At 40.2% G+C, this 13,897-nt stretch overlaps 2 protein-coding genes across 2 annotated transcripts; both read right to left on the reverse strand.

The window, feature by feature from the left end:
• Positions 1–846: 846 nt before the first annotated feature.
• LOC122484348 (olfactory receptor 5M10) lies at positions 847–1,815 on the reverse strand. The gene has a single exon (XM_043582303.1). It carries the CDS (start codon positions 1,813–1,815, stop codon positions 847–849), a length of 969 nt encoding a protein of 322 aa, XP_043438238.1.
• Positions 1,816–12,804: 10,989 nt separating this feature from the next.
• Positions 12,805–13,632, reverse strand: LOC122482796 (olfactory receptor 1020-like). The gene has a single exon (XM_043579091.1). The coding sequence runs from the start codon at positions 13,630–13,632 to the stop codon at positions 12,805–12,807; it is 828 nt and encodes a 275-aa protein (XP_043435026.1).
• Between the last annotated feature and the right edge of the window lie 265 nt (positions 13,633–13,897).

Below are 13,897 nucleotides of genomic sequence, written 5' to 3' on the forward strand. Positions count from 1 at the left end.
GAGATTTGCCAAGACTGAGTTTACAGATTGGTTCCTGAAATTTACACATTGGTTCCTGGAAGCCATAGTGGTTCTCAGAACTAAAAAATAAAAGGAGGGGTGCCTGGGTTGCTCCGTAGGTTGAGCGTCTAACTTTGGCTCAGGTCATGATCTCCAGGTTCTTGAGTTCAAGCCCCATGTCGGGCTCTGTCCTGACAGCTGAGAGCCTGGAGCCTGCCTTGGATTCTTTGTCTCCCTTTCTCTCTGTCCCTCCCCCACTCAGGCTTCTTTCTCTCTCTTAAAAATAAATAAACATTAAAAAAATTAGAAACAAAAAAAAAAGACTAGCTCAATTTGGGGGTACTTGGGTGGCTCAGTCAGTTAAGCATCTGACTTTGGCTCAGGTCATGATCTCATGGTTTGCGGGTTCAAGCCCCACATCAGACTCCGTGCTGACAGCTCAGAGCCTGAAACCTGCTTTGGATTCTCTCTCTCCCTCTCTCTCTGCCCTTCCCCAATCTAGTTCTGTCCCTTTCTCTCTCTTTCTCTCTCTCAAAATAATAAATAAACATTAAAAAAATTTAAAAGAAAGCATACGATTATTTAGACAAAATAGAGAGTACTTTTGCAGTGATTCTCAAATACACTTTTTCAATTAGGATTCTAAATCTGGATATCAGCAACATTCTGATTTCTAGGAATGGGAACGTAAGTCCTTGCTTAAGAAAAAAGAGAGTTTGTTTTAAGTTAACCAAGTGTTCCACAGACTAAATGATGTTGGTCCTCAAAAAGAAATTGGAATGGGGACTCTATCACAGGAAGAACCCCTATGTTACTCATTTCTAATCCCCATATTATCACAGACACTTATTTCAAATGAACAGATAACCAAATTTCAATTTTATGAAAGAGATTTCCCTGAATGATTTGCTGCATAGCATGGATCACATCCTTGTTCCGTAGACTATAAATCAATGGGTTCAACATTGGGCTCAAGAAAGTATAAAAGACTGCAATTATTTTGGACTCCTCCACAGACTTCTCAGATGGGGTCCTTAAGTACATGCAGAAGAGGGTTCCATAAAATAGGGTGACTGTTGTCAAGTGGGAACCACAAGTAGAAAAGGCTCTGTGCCTGCCTTCAACAGAACGAATCCTCAAGATGGCTGCAATAATGAGAAGGTAGGAAAGGACAATGATGAAGAGTGAGCTTGACAGAGTCAAGCCAGCGACTACAAACATTGCCATTTTTTTGACATAAGTGTCAGAGCAGGCCAACAGTATAAGAGGAGGATCTGCACAGTAGAAATGATTGATTTCAAGGGAGCCACAGAAGGACAAGTGAAAAGTCAGCAGTGTCTGGGAGAGTCCATTAAGGAAGCCACAAGTATAAGACACCATGACTAGAGAGATACAAACATTCTTAGACATTCTGCTAGTGTAATGTAGAGGGCTACAAATGGCTACATAGCGATCCAATGCCATCGAAGCAAGGATATAAAACTCAGTGATCACCAGGGCAATGAAGAGAAGACACTGTGTGAAGCATCCAGCATAGGAGATGGTCTTCTGGTCGGAGAGGAAGTTGTGCAGCATATTTGGAGTGATATTGGAGGAATAGCAAATGTCCACGAAGGAGAGGTGACTAAGGAAGAAGTACATGGGTGTTTGGAGGTGAGAATTGGTCCTGATCAGCATAATCATGCAGAGATTGCCTGCCAACGTGATCAGGTAGATCACCAGAAACACCCCAAACAGGATCTTCTCCAGGACAGGGTCGTCTGTGAGTCCCAAGAGAATGAATTCTGCCACTGTAGTGTGGTTTGGGGAAGACATTTCCTTCTCCCTTGAAAACTGATAGTCTTAGAGAAAGTGAGGAGTTCCATCTGATCCAGATTCTGCATTTATTCCACCCATTTTATCATTTACTCATTGATATATTCATCTAATGGGAAATTTCTCTTCTAACAAACACATCAGAACATCTACAGAAATATTTTTGTCCTGTATCTTTCATGTGATCTCTTTCACTTTTTCTCTCTCTCTCACTTTTGCTCTTGCTCTCACTTGTGTGTGTTAAATCACATTTATACTTGCCTTCTTGCAAGAGAAAATTCCATATTGGGTATTTTTTTTCAAATTTTATAAAAAGAAAAATACAAGAATTAAAAGCAGATATTAAAAACAGCCATTTATATCATTCAAATGGAAAATATAAAGGAAGTTGGGTTTCTAGGGTCTCCCCCGATCTGATAACCTATATTTTAGATACAAAATAGAAGAAATATTTAGTACACCATTTTCACCTGAAACGCATTGTGGTTTGTCTTCATTTTATTCAGAAAGCATTGAATTAGTAGGTTTATCTCTTGGTATATTTCAAGTCATGTCCTGAATGAAGAATCATTCCCTCTGCTTAATAAAGTTGCTCACTCATTTACATATACATGCACATGACTGAAAATATATTTTTTTTCTGCTCTAAATTCTGGGTTTACAATATTGAACAAATTCCCCATCCTCATGAGGCCCATGTTGTAGGGAAGGAACAGATATTAAACATATAGACAAGCCTATAGAATGTGATTCCAGTTTAGAAGCCAGGAGTATAAAGAAATATGAAGATGGGATGCTTTTAGATAAATACTCAGAGAAGTCTCTTCCGAGAAAGTAGAATTTAAACAGTAAATAAAAACTCCAAGTATATGGAGAAGAATGTGGGATTTCTCTGCTTGTTTGTTTGTTTCCATTTTTTGAGCGACAAACACATATATGAACATATTTGTTTTGGAAAGCACAAATGATGTTTAAATGTGGCCTTCGCTTCCAGCTGGAGCCATTATATCTCAATGTTTTACAAAAATAAGGTATGACTGGAAAACAATGTGCCTCAAGAGCTGTTCCCTAAAACTATTTTTATATATTCAATAAAATAATTGATTTTTTAGGGGTGCCTGGGTGGCTCAGTCGGTTGAGCATCCAATTTCAGCTCAGGTCATGATCTCACAGCTCGTGAGTTCGAGCCCCACATCAGGCTCTGTGCTGACAGCTCAGAGCCTGGAGCCTGCTTCAGATTCTGTGCCTCCCTCTCTCTCTGCCCCAACTCACTCGCATTCTGTCTCTGTCTCTCTCAAAAATAAATAAACATTAGGGGCGCCTGGGTGGCGCAGTCGGTTAAGCGTCCGACTTCAGCCAGGTCACGATCTCGCGGTCTGTGAGTTCAAGCCCCGTGTCGGGCTCTGGGCTGATGGCTCAGAGCCTGGAGCCTGTTTCTGATTCTGTGTCTCCCTCTCTCTCTGCCCCTCCCCCGTTCATGCTCTGTCTCTCTCTGTCCCAAAAATAAATAAACATTGAAAAAAAAAGTTAAAAAAAATAAATAAACATTAAAAAATTTTAAAACAAAAAAAATAATAATTGAATTTTTAGATATACTACAAAATATTAGCATATGAATAGAAATATCAAGTACAATTGAGGAAATTAATTTTTTTGGTCCACACTGGCACTCATCTCCACACACAAGAACAAACATATTTTTACTGAAGAAATGTAGAAAATGACCTACCTGTAAAAGCTGACTTTCTGTATTTTGTAAAAACAAGGTAGAAACATTTATAATGTATATCTCAGGTACATTCTCTAGAGTATTTCAGAAATAATTCTGAAGAACTAATTAAAATAGTTTTGTTCCTCAGGAGCACAGCCTTAATTTAGTGCTTTGAGATCCTACTTTCTCCTTTGAGGCCAAAATCTCTGCCTAATATCTATGTCCATCTTGGTACTGAGTACTGAGATCTTTAACAGTGATAATGAAATCAGCCATCACCTTTAATACCATAGAAGAAGGAAAATATGAGTCTATGAGTTTTGTATTCTTTGTATAGTAAAGATGAGAGGACTCTCATCAGAAGACGTCAGTGTCTATAGACACTGAGTTTAAGTCATCTAATGGGAGCAAAGGGAAGGAAGGCAGGGTCAGTGAGAGAGATGAGAAGCAGAAAGAATATACAAGGCAGAAGAGTAACATAACCGGGGACAGGAAGTAGAAGCATCATTCAGGGGTGAGGACCCTTTAAAGGGCAGACACCATGGATTCATACAGGAACCAATCTGCCCCATTGAGTTAACTTCATCGACATGGTAAAAATCAAAGATGGGTCTGAGAGCCAGGATCATTCCTAAAATTGATGATTCGTAAAACTGGTGATTGTACGAGGAAGGTTGAAAGTAGAATAAAGAATATTTGAGCATCGGCACTGCATTTGTTAGAGAATGAAAGAATCTAGAGATGTTTTCACTAGCCTGTATCTTGCAGTGCACTTAGTTCCAGATCAACACAATCCAGGGAATCAAAGTCAATACAATCCAAGAAATCAAAGTCAATACAATCCAGGGAATCAAAGTGTAGGCTGTCCAAAGACAGGAGAGGCAGCTCCAATCTTCAGATGTCCAAACCGTGGTGTGAATCTTAAAAATAGACATTGCCAGTTACTTTAGTAGCAAAAGGTGGGTTTATTCGGGAAACAAAGAGAATTGCAATCTGGGACAAGCAAACTGGCAAAATTTCAGCCAAGTCCAGTCCAGTCTCTGTCCCTTCCCTGCTTGTACTCTCTCTCTGTCTCAAAAATAAATAATAAACATTATTTTTTAAAAAAAGGAGAAAAATAAAAAGACATAGATACAAAAGTGTTACAATAGTCAGATGGTTGAAAACATCCTGCTGACATTATAAATTTGTTACTTGTGTTTTTGTGATTATTCCATTGGCTATCTATGGGCAAGTTATAGCAGATCCAACATTATTCTGGAAGTTGTAAATTTAATGTAATCAAGTTATACAGATTGGAAAGGAAAAAATAAAATTGTGCTATTCACAGATCACATGACAGTTTGCATTGAATCTCCATTCAAAAGGTGCAAAGTAAATGTTAACTAGATTTATCGTGGTGATTGCTTGGCAATATATATTAATATTGAATCTTATGTTGTACGTCTGAACTAAATATATATGTATTTTGTAGATATAAAGTCATATGATTATGTTTTATATAAATTCAAAAACAGTTAAGAGTATATTTGGGAAAGTCACATGATTACAAGATCAATATACATAATCATTTATATTGTGATGCGAAATCCAATTGTCACCAAAGTACATGAATTACAGATAGAGATTACATCAAATGACATTCTCACACACACACACACACAAACTATCTACCTCACATAAGGAGATCACGGAGACTCTGTGAGCAGGGTGTGCGGGGGTTCTTTTTAAATAGGGTTTAGGATGACTATTCAAAAAGGGGAACTTGTCATTGTGTTACAGTACAGTGGTGAGACGCCAGGCTTTGACAGGGTCAAAGAACGAATCTCAGGGGCCACAGAAAGTGAGCAAAGCTACAGAGTTTATTGAGAGAAAAGTATAAAATTCTCAAGAGTGAGCGGGGTCCGACTGGGTTGCCGCAAGGATTTTTGTCCCCGACTTTTTATTGGGGCCTTATCAGAAAGTTTGTGAGGCTCCATGCATGGCACCTAGCTCAGGTGGGTCTGGAATATCTTTATCCTGTTTGCTTGTTTGTTTGTTTGTTTCCCCCAAACCCCTGCTGCCCCTTCAGCCTCCAGCTTGCAGGTGCACACTGCCTCCCTGTGGGTCCCTTATCTCTCCCTGCCTAATACTAACTCTTTCCCCACTCAATTGCATGTGAAAGCAGCCATAAGCTTGCACAGGGGTATTTAGAAAACATGCCGAGACACATTGAATGCTGTGTTCGCGATGCTTGTGCTCCTCCTAGGGAAGAGATTTAACATTACGATGAAGCAGAGGCCAGGGTCTGACCAGGGTTAAGGGGCTACTCGCTGCTCTGAGAGCTGGTATAAACTGGATGGGCTTGTTATTTCAGCTAAGAAATGCACCGTCCTGCTTGTTCATTGACTGGAACAGAAACTGCTACGGAAACATAGATAGATGGGGGCACTTGGGTGGCTCAGTTCGTTAAGCATCGGACATCAGCTCAGGTCATGATCTCACGGTTCCTGAGTTTGAGCCCCACATTAGGCTGTCTGCTGTCAGCACAGAGCCCTCTTTGGATTTTCTGTCCCCCTCTCTCTCTGCCTGTAATGCCCGAAGTTCCGAAACCTCCCACAAAAGTCCACCAGAGTCGTAAGTCAAAGCCAAGCGGCAAGGGTCGTTTATTGCAGGTTCGAACCTGGTCCTCTGCGCACTCCTCTCCGGTGACGCAAGAGGCCACGATCAGGGTTGGTACAGCGTTTTTATAGACAGAGACAAATAGCACAGGGGAGGTTTCAAATTATGAGGGGCCTGATTAGTTGATTTTAAAGTAAGGACATTTGTTGTTCTCTGATTGGGCGTCCTTTGTCTGTCCTTTGGCGGGAAGGCTTTGTCTGTTACTTGTGGCGGGAGGAAAAAGGGGGAAGGGGGAAGGGGGTAGGGTAGGTGAGGAACGTGCTAAGCAAGCAGGTTTACAGAAGCGAGAAATGCCGGTTAGTTTATGTACAATCACTCATTCCATTACATACCAGACTACATTTAAGAAGGTTTACAACCCATTCTATTACACAGCGGGTTACATTCAGGAAAGGCCTCACAATGCTCGTAGCAAACAGCAAGCAAAACAGACTTCTCAGCAATTGTATTTCTTATCAAAGATCCATAATAAGCAGAAAAGAGAACCTAGCTTTAAACTAAGGCAGGGCTGTCATTTGGATTGTTCCTTTCATGCCCCTCGCCACTTGCACTCTCGCTCTGTCTAAAATATAAATAAACATGGGGCGCCTGGGTGGCACAGTCGGTTAAGCGTCCGACTTCAGCCAGGTCACGATCTCGCGGTCCGTGAGTTCGAGTCCCTGAGTTGGAGCCCCGCGTCAGGCTCTGGGCTGATGGCTCGGAGCCTGGAGCCTGTTTCCAATTCTGTGTCTCCCTCTCTCTCTGCCCCTCCCCCGTTCATGCTCTGTCTCTCTCTGTCCCAAAAATAAATAAAAATGTGGGAAAAAAAATTTTTTTTAATAAAATATAAATAAACATTTTTTTTTATCTTAAAAGAAACATAAAGATGGAAAGATGGACAGACACATTTGGACTTCAGCAAGGCTTGGTTTTAAACTTTTCCCTTCCTCATTCTTGAAGCTTTGCCCTCCCCTTCACTTGCTTTTTTGTACAATCTTTTGTTCCAGGAACTGGGTATGGATATTGACACCTCGCTGGCTTCAATGTATACTTAGTAATAAGACTCAAGTGGCCTGTGTTTTCCTATAAAACCCTTTAGCCTTTAGCCCCCGGTGGGCTTGCAGTCCTGGAGGCATTAGCCTGCTGCAGCCCCTGTGCCTGGCAAAATAAAAAATTATCTTCCTTATCTCCAAACTGTCTTCATGTTACATACTTTGGCTCTGGAGCACAGAGGGCAGTTTTTGACAACAGAACCAAATCAATTCCCTGAGAAAACAAGCTTTAAATTTTCTGCTATTTTTGGGGCGCCTGGGTGGCTCAGTTGGTTAAGCGTCCGACTTCAGCTCAGGTCATGATCTCATAGTTGGTGGGTTCGAACCCCGTGTCGGGCTCTGTGCTGACAGCTTGAGCCTGGAGACTGCTTCAGATTCTGTGTCTCCTCTATTCCTTCCCCACTCGCACTCTGTCTCTCTCTCAAAAAATAAAGATTAAAAAATAAATTAAATTTTCTGCTAGTTTCAACCTCATTAACCCTATGGGGCATGGTTTCAGTCCTGCAGAAAAAAAACTCAAGAATGTACTTCAGGTAGGGCGCCCGGGTGGCTCAGTGGGTTAAGCATCTGAAATGGGCTCAGGTCATGATCTTACAATTCATGAGTTCTAGCTTCACGGGTGAACATGAGTTCCACTTCCACATCTGGTGAGTCCTGCTTCTCTTTCTCTCTCCGCCCCTTAGGGGATTCTCTCTACCCCTCACTCACCTGTGTGCTCTTGCTCTCTCTCTCTCTCTGTAAACAACAAAATGCACTTTATGTGGATCTGTACCTTTGAAACAGCACTGGGATTTTACCATGGATTTGCAGTGTCTCCTGTGGCCAGGCTGTTTCCTGGCCTGGTAGAGACTATTTCTGCATTCCCTTTCTTCCCTTAAAATCCTTAACTACTGGGGTTTTTGCATTTCTTTGTTATTCTATCACCTCCTTGGATATTCTAACAGAAGTATGCTTGGGTAAGTAGAGCTTGTAGGGCACAGATCATGGACCTAAAATGACTTCTCTTGTGTCAGGAAAGTTTTCTTTTTCTGGGGACCCCTAACTCTCTGTTAACACAACCACAACTGAAAAACTTAAAAATAAATAAATAAATATTACTTATAATAACATCAGAAGCATACACTACTTAGAACTGAATATAATAAAAACTACGCAAGAGATTTAATCTAAAAATCACAAAACACTGCAAAGGGAGTAAAGACTTAAATAATGGAAAGATATATATCACTTGTGGATTGGACAATTTGATGTTGTTAAGTTGTCAGTTTTTCCTGAATTGATCAATAGTTTGTTGTTGTTGTTGTTGTTGTTGTTAGCATTTTTAAAATTTATTTTTGAGACAGAGAGAGACAGAGCATGAATGGGGGAGGGTCAGAGAGAGAGGGAGACACAGAATCTGAAACAGGCTTCAGGCTCTGAGCCATCAGCACAGAGCCTGATGCCATGCGGGGCTCAAACTCACGGACTGTGAGATCATGACCTGAGCTGAAGTCAGAGGCTCAAACGACAAGGCTCATGCGCCCCTTGATCAATAGTTTTAATGCAAGTCTAGTCAACCTTGCAGCAAGCTTATCTTTTTGAAAATTGATTCCAAAATATGTAGAGAGATAACTATAAAAAAATACTTAGATGAACCAAAGCTATTTTGAGAGTGAAGAAAAATTATCGAATGATCTAGCCTAACCAATCTTAAGACTTAATAAAAACTTACTGTACTGACAACAATGTATAGATCTAAAGATAACAAACAGATTAATTGTACAGAACAAAGGATCCAGAAATGTATCTGGTGAGAGAGCGTAAGGCAGGCTGAGGGCAAAATACAAGCTACACCACTCCCACCAGGAATAGGTTTGCTGCTGACTGACGAAGGAAAGGACAAAAAACAACTGATTAAACCCATAAGAGTCTCTCCTGGTTTACAAGAAAAAAGCAATCCCACCAATGGTCTAAAGTCCAGGAACTCCCTTCTGTCTTAATGTTAATGCTCTGCTAGTGGGAAAAACAACCTTGGCTTGACAATAGCTAAGCCTTCGGTAATCTTTGAGTCTCTAGCATATGAAAGTCTCTGTGGAAATTCCTCTTGACTTTAACTCCCAGGACTCCATAAAACAGTCAACCCCCACGTATGCTGTGCAGCTCTTCCTGCTCAAGGGTCCTGTCCCTTGCATTGATAAAATCTTTTTGCACCAAAGATGCCAGTTAAGAATTCTTTCTTGGCCATTGGCTCCAGACCCCACGAACCCCACCATCACCCCAAAATTTCATCATATCCACTCATATATAGTCGGTGGGTTTTTGAACAAAGGTCTGAAGGTGTTTCAATGGAAAATGCCACTGGAAAAATTAATCTGTAGAAAAATTTAACTTCAATTCCTATATCACATTATACTCCAATACTCCAATATTAATTTGTTACGGATCATAGAACCAAATGTAAACACCAAATCTACAAGTTCCCAGGAACAAAAATAAAAGAATGTCTTCATGATCTTAAAGGTTACCAAAGTTTTCTTAGGAAGAATAGAAAAATCACTAATTGTGAAACAAATATATAAATTTTATGGCATCCAATTTCAAAGTATGCACTCTTCAAAAATAATGTTAAGATAATGAAACGGTAAGCCACAAGTTAGAAACAAATATTCGTATGGAATATTTTTGACAAGAACTTGTATTTAGAACACAAAAATATCCTCCACAACTCACTGATCAAAATAAACAACAAAATGTAGCAGGCACACTTCATAAATGAAGACACGTGAATAGTCAAAAACCACGAGAAAATAATTTCAGTTACCTATCATCTTCAAATAAATGCAGATTATAACTACACCTGGATAATTGCCACCTCCACGGCAAGAACTAAAACGATTGAGTGTGACAAAAGGAAGCAACTAGAACTCTCATGATATGCCACTTGATGGAATGCAAAATAATTTCACTACGTTAGAAAACTGGTTATTTCTCATAAAATTCACTGAGGAACTTATACCTTCTTACAAAACTGACCCAGCAATTCTACTCTGAAGTATTTATCCAAGAGAAAAGAAGACACATACCCTCAAAGAAACTCAAGTGTATACTGGCAGATGCATAGATAAACAAAAGGTCGTATGTCCATACGATGGAATGCTGCACAGAAATAAAAATGAACACACTGCGCGTACATTGTAAATGAATCTCAAAAATACAGAGAGAGGGATCAACTGCCTGAAAGATAGAGCAATGAACTACCCAACCCTGCTCCTCTGCAAAAGAAACAAGAACACTGGCAAAAGACATCCAAATCAACGTTGACAGAACTCTGGGACTTAACCAAAGGCTTGCAGCAATCCCAGGAGTGTTTGTTCCAGAAAAACGGCAGGGGATCTTGATGAGAAGGATGAGCTCCCCAGTTGTACAGCAGCCTTGAAAACCGGAATTGCAACTTTCTGGCTGCACTCATTGGTCAGACTGCCTTGAACCTTCACTGCAAATTTCTACATTTCCTGGGGAATAAAATTACCTTCAAAAATATGGCTGAGCAATCAACTTGGCTTTCAAATCGAGCAGATCAAATTATCCATGTTTAATACCAGAGTATGATGTTATGAGATCCAGCTTATACTATAGATTATAAACATGAAGAGAAAAAAGCTTTAGTACTGAAAGCTAAGATTTTCCTCAAACCCATTCTCTACTAGAAATTTGTTTGACAATTACATCAACGAACCCAGGAGCTCCTGGGTGGCTGATGTGGTTAAGAATCCCACTCTTGGTTTCAGCTTAGGTCATGATCTCACGTTTCCGGGTTCAAGCCCAGCATTGGGCTCTGAGTTGGCAGTGCTCTGAGTTGGCTCTGAAGTTATACTGGGTTTTATGTCTCTGAACAGGAAGTTGCTTGGGATTCCCTCTTTCTCCTTCTCTCTCTGCCCCTTTTCCTGCTCTCTCTCTCTATCACTTTCGCTCTCTTTCTTAAAATAAATAAATAAACTTACAAAAGAAAAGATGGAGCCCATTAAACTATCTGATTTATCTCTTAGCTCTTCTCTTGTCTTTGTTTCTATGGTCACTGAAGCCTGGGAGGAACCAGGGGAGGAAAAAAAGAGAGAGAGAAGGAGGAGAAAGAGAAAGAAGAAGAGGAAGATGGGAAGTAGTTAAATAGAGTTCTCAGTAGCAAATAGGAGCTGTCAAGGCAACTATTTATCGGCTTTCTCTCTGGAATAGGGGCCCAAAGAGTTTTTACCCAGCCGGATAGGACCATTTACTTTTCAAATTCCTATCATCACAAATTGCATATTCTTAGAGGATCAGGTACACTGAACCGAACAGGATAATAAAAGACGATGTTTATGTTAGGCCATCTGACAAAAACAGAAGGAAGAAAACGCATAAAACCCTCAAATCTAGGAACTATAGAAAAACAAAAGGAACAAGAGCAGCATCTTACAGGTTTTAGCCTACAAGTCATGCTTCTGTACTGCCTTGTGGCCAGATTTTTTTTTCTTGATCCTGTACCCCCTAAGGAAGGTTTGCCTGCTATTTTAATCCAAACATTTATTTGTAACTATCACAAACATACCAAGAAGCTTCTGGCTTCTGGTTTTGTTTTTCAGTATATTAGAGTAAGTAGCCAAAATGTAGTCACTTTAACATTGTTAGTTGGAGGGGGCGCTGATCATTTGAAATGTTTAATTTCAAACAAGATGACTTGTTTTAAAAAGAATAAAACATCATCCAACAGATCATCCAACCAGATGTAAAAGAATAACTTTTCTTTTTTTTTTAAGTTTTATTTATTTATTGAGAGAGAGAGAGAGAGAGAGAGACAGCATGTGTAAGCGGGGGAGGGGCAGGGAGAGAAGAAGAGAGAGGAGCCCAATCAGCCTCCATGCTGTCAGGTCAGAGCCCAAAGTGGAGTTCAGTCTCACAACTGTGAGATCATGACGTGAGCCGAAACCAAGAGTCAGACACTTAACCGACCGAGCCACCCAGGTACCCCATTAGCTTTCTTTTTTCGAGGACCTCTCAATCTACGTATGTGACATCATATTTTTATGATGTCATATTTTTATGATTTTTTTCCAGTTCACTGGGGATAAAATGCAGTCTCTAAGCCCTCTTCAAGTCCTCTGGACAAATTCTGGCTCAGCCTGCCCCTTATCACCTGTCCTCTGGAAGTTACATAAATCACCATTCAATCTTGGAGCTGTCGAGTAGGAAAAAAGGAGTGATTCCTTCTGCTATTCAGTCTTTATCTCATTTACTTTTATACTGGGTTTTATGTCTCTGAACAGGGAGTTGTATTGTGATAGCTGATTAGTTTCAAGCATAAAGGCTCTGTGGAGTTAGTGGGATTCATATAGAGGTTTAACCATATTCTCCAGGATGTCGAGACATTCGGCCCAACTCTACTATCAAAAACAGCAACAACAAAACTCATGGCAGAATGAAATGGAACCAGGATGAATGGAGGTGGATTTAGTCATTTCTACGTTCCTTCAGAGTTCTAAAATCTCACACTTTGTTGATTCTAAGTACAGAAGAATAGGTTGTTTTAAAATTTTTACCTAAGGAAGCTTTGACGTCCTTAGTTCTCAGACTCTAGATGAAAGGATTTGACATGGGAATGATCACTGTATAAAACACAGATACCACTTTGTCTTGGTCCCTTGAGTAGCAGAAGCTGGAGCGCAGATACATGAACAGAATAGTGCCAAAGAAAATGGTGATCACCATCAAGCGGGAAGCGCAGGTGGAGAAAGCCTTGTGCCTCCCTTCAGCAGAATGGATCCTCAAGGCGGCAATGAGGATGTACAGATAAGAACTGAGAATAATCAGGAGGCAGCTCAGTTCATTAAAACTGGCAAAAGCAAAAATGACAACTTCATTGACACGTGTATCAGAACAAGAGAGTTTCAGGAGGGGTGGAATGTCACAGAAAAAGTGGTTGATGACATTCAAGTGGCAGAAAGACAGCTGAAAGGTGAAGCCTGTGTGAATGGCAGCCTTCAGAAAGCCTGCAAGATATGCGGCCAATACCAGAAGGACATTAAGATGCAGGGACATGGTGACTGTGTAAAGAAGAGGCTTGCAGATGACCACGTAATGGTCATAGGCCATCACAGCCAACAGAAAGCCCTCAATTCCAGCAAAGGAACCAAAAAAGAAGAACTGCGTGGCACATGCGCTAAATGAAATGACTGGGTTCTCCACCCAGAAATTCATTAGCATATTAGGGGCAATGACAGAAGAATAACAGAAGTCAACAAGGGATAAATTACCGAAGAAAAAGCACATTGGGGTATGGAGATGTGAGTCACTCTTGATTAATAGGATCATGCCAAGATTTCCAAACACAGTTATCATATAGATGACTAGAAACACCATAAAAAGAAGAAACTGTAGTTCTGGATGATCCCTGAATCCCATGAGAATAAATTCAACCACTGTTGTATGGTTGCTCATATCTTTGTCTCAGAATGGATGATTGGTTTGCTAAGATAAGAAAGAAACCGAGAAAATAAGTTGCACAAAGAAAAAAAAATACCAGGAAAATAAAATAGTTCATTCTCTGCTATAATTAAGATTAGTTCTTAAATGCCCAGACCTGTGTATTAAACCTCTTTATTTGCTTATTGCAGTGAAGAAAACTTCCTTAAGTAAACTCAGTAACCTATTTTCTTTTTAAAAGTAA

The sequence above is a fragment of the Prionailurus bengalensis genome, chromosome D1, assembly GCF_016509475.1.
Source record: "Prionailurus bengalensis isolate Pbe53 chromosome D1, Fcat_Pben_1.1_paternal_pri, whole genome shotgun sequence".
NCBI classification, from domain to species: Eukaryota; Metazoa; Chordata; class Mammalia; order Carnivora; family Felidae; genus Prionailurus; species Prionailurus bengalensis.

Bases quoted from the DNA above. Each gene is read 5' to 3' on its own strand.
- LOC122484348 (XM_043582303.1), bottom strand. From the start codon at position 1,815: ATGTCTTCCCCAAACCACACTACAGTGGCAGAATTCATTCTCTTGGGA.
- LOC122482796 (XM_043579091.1), bottom strand. From the start codon at position 13,632: ATGGGATTCAGGGATCATCCAGAACTACAGTTTCTTCTTTTTATGGTG.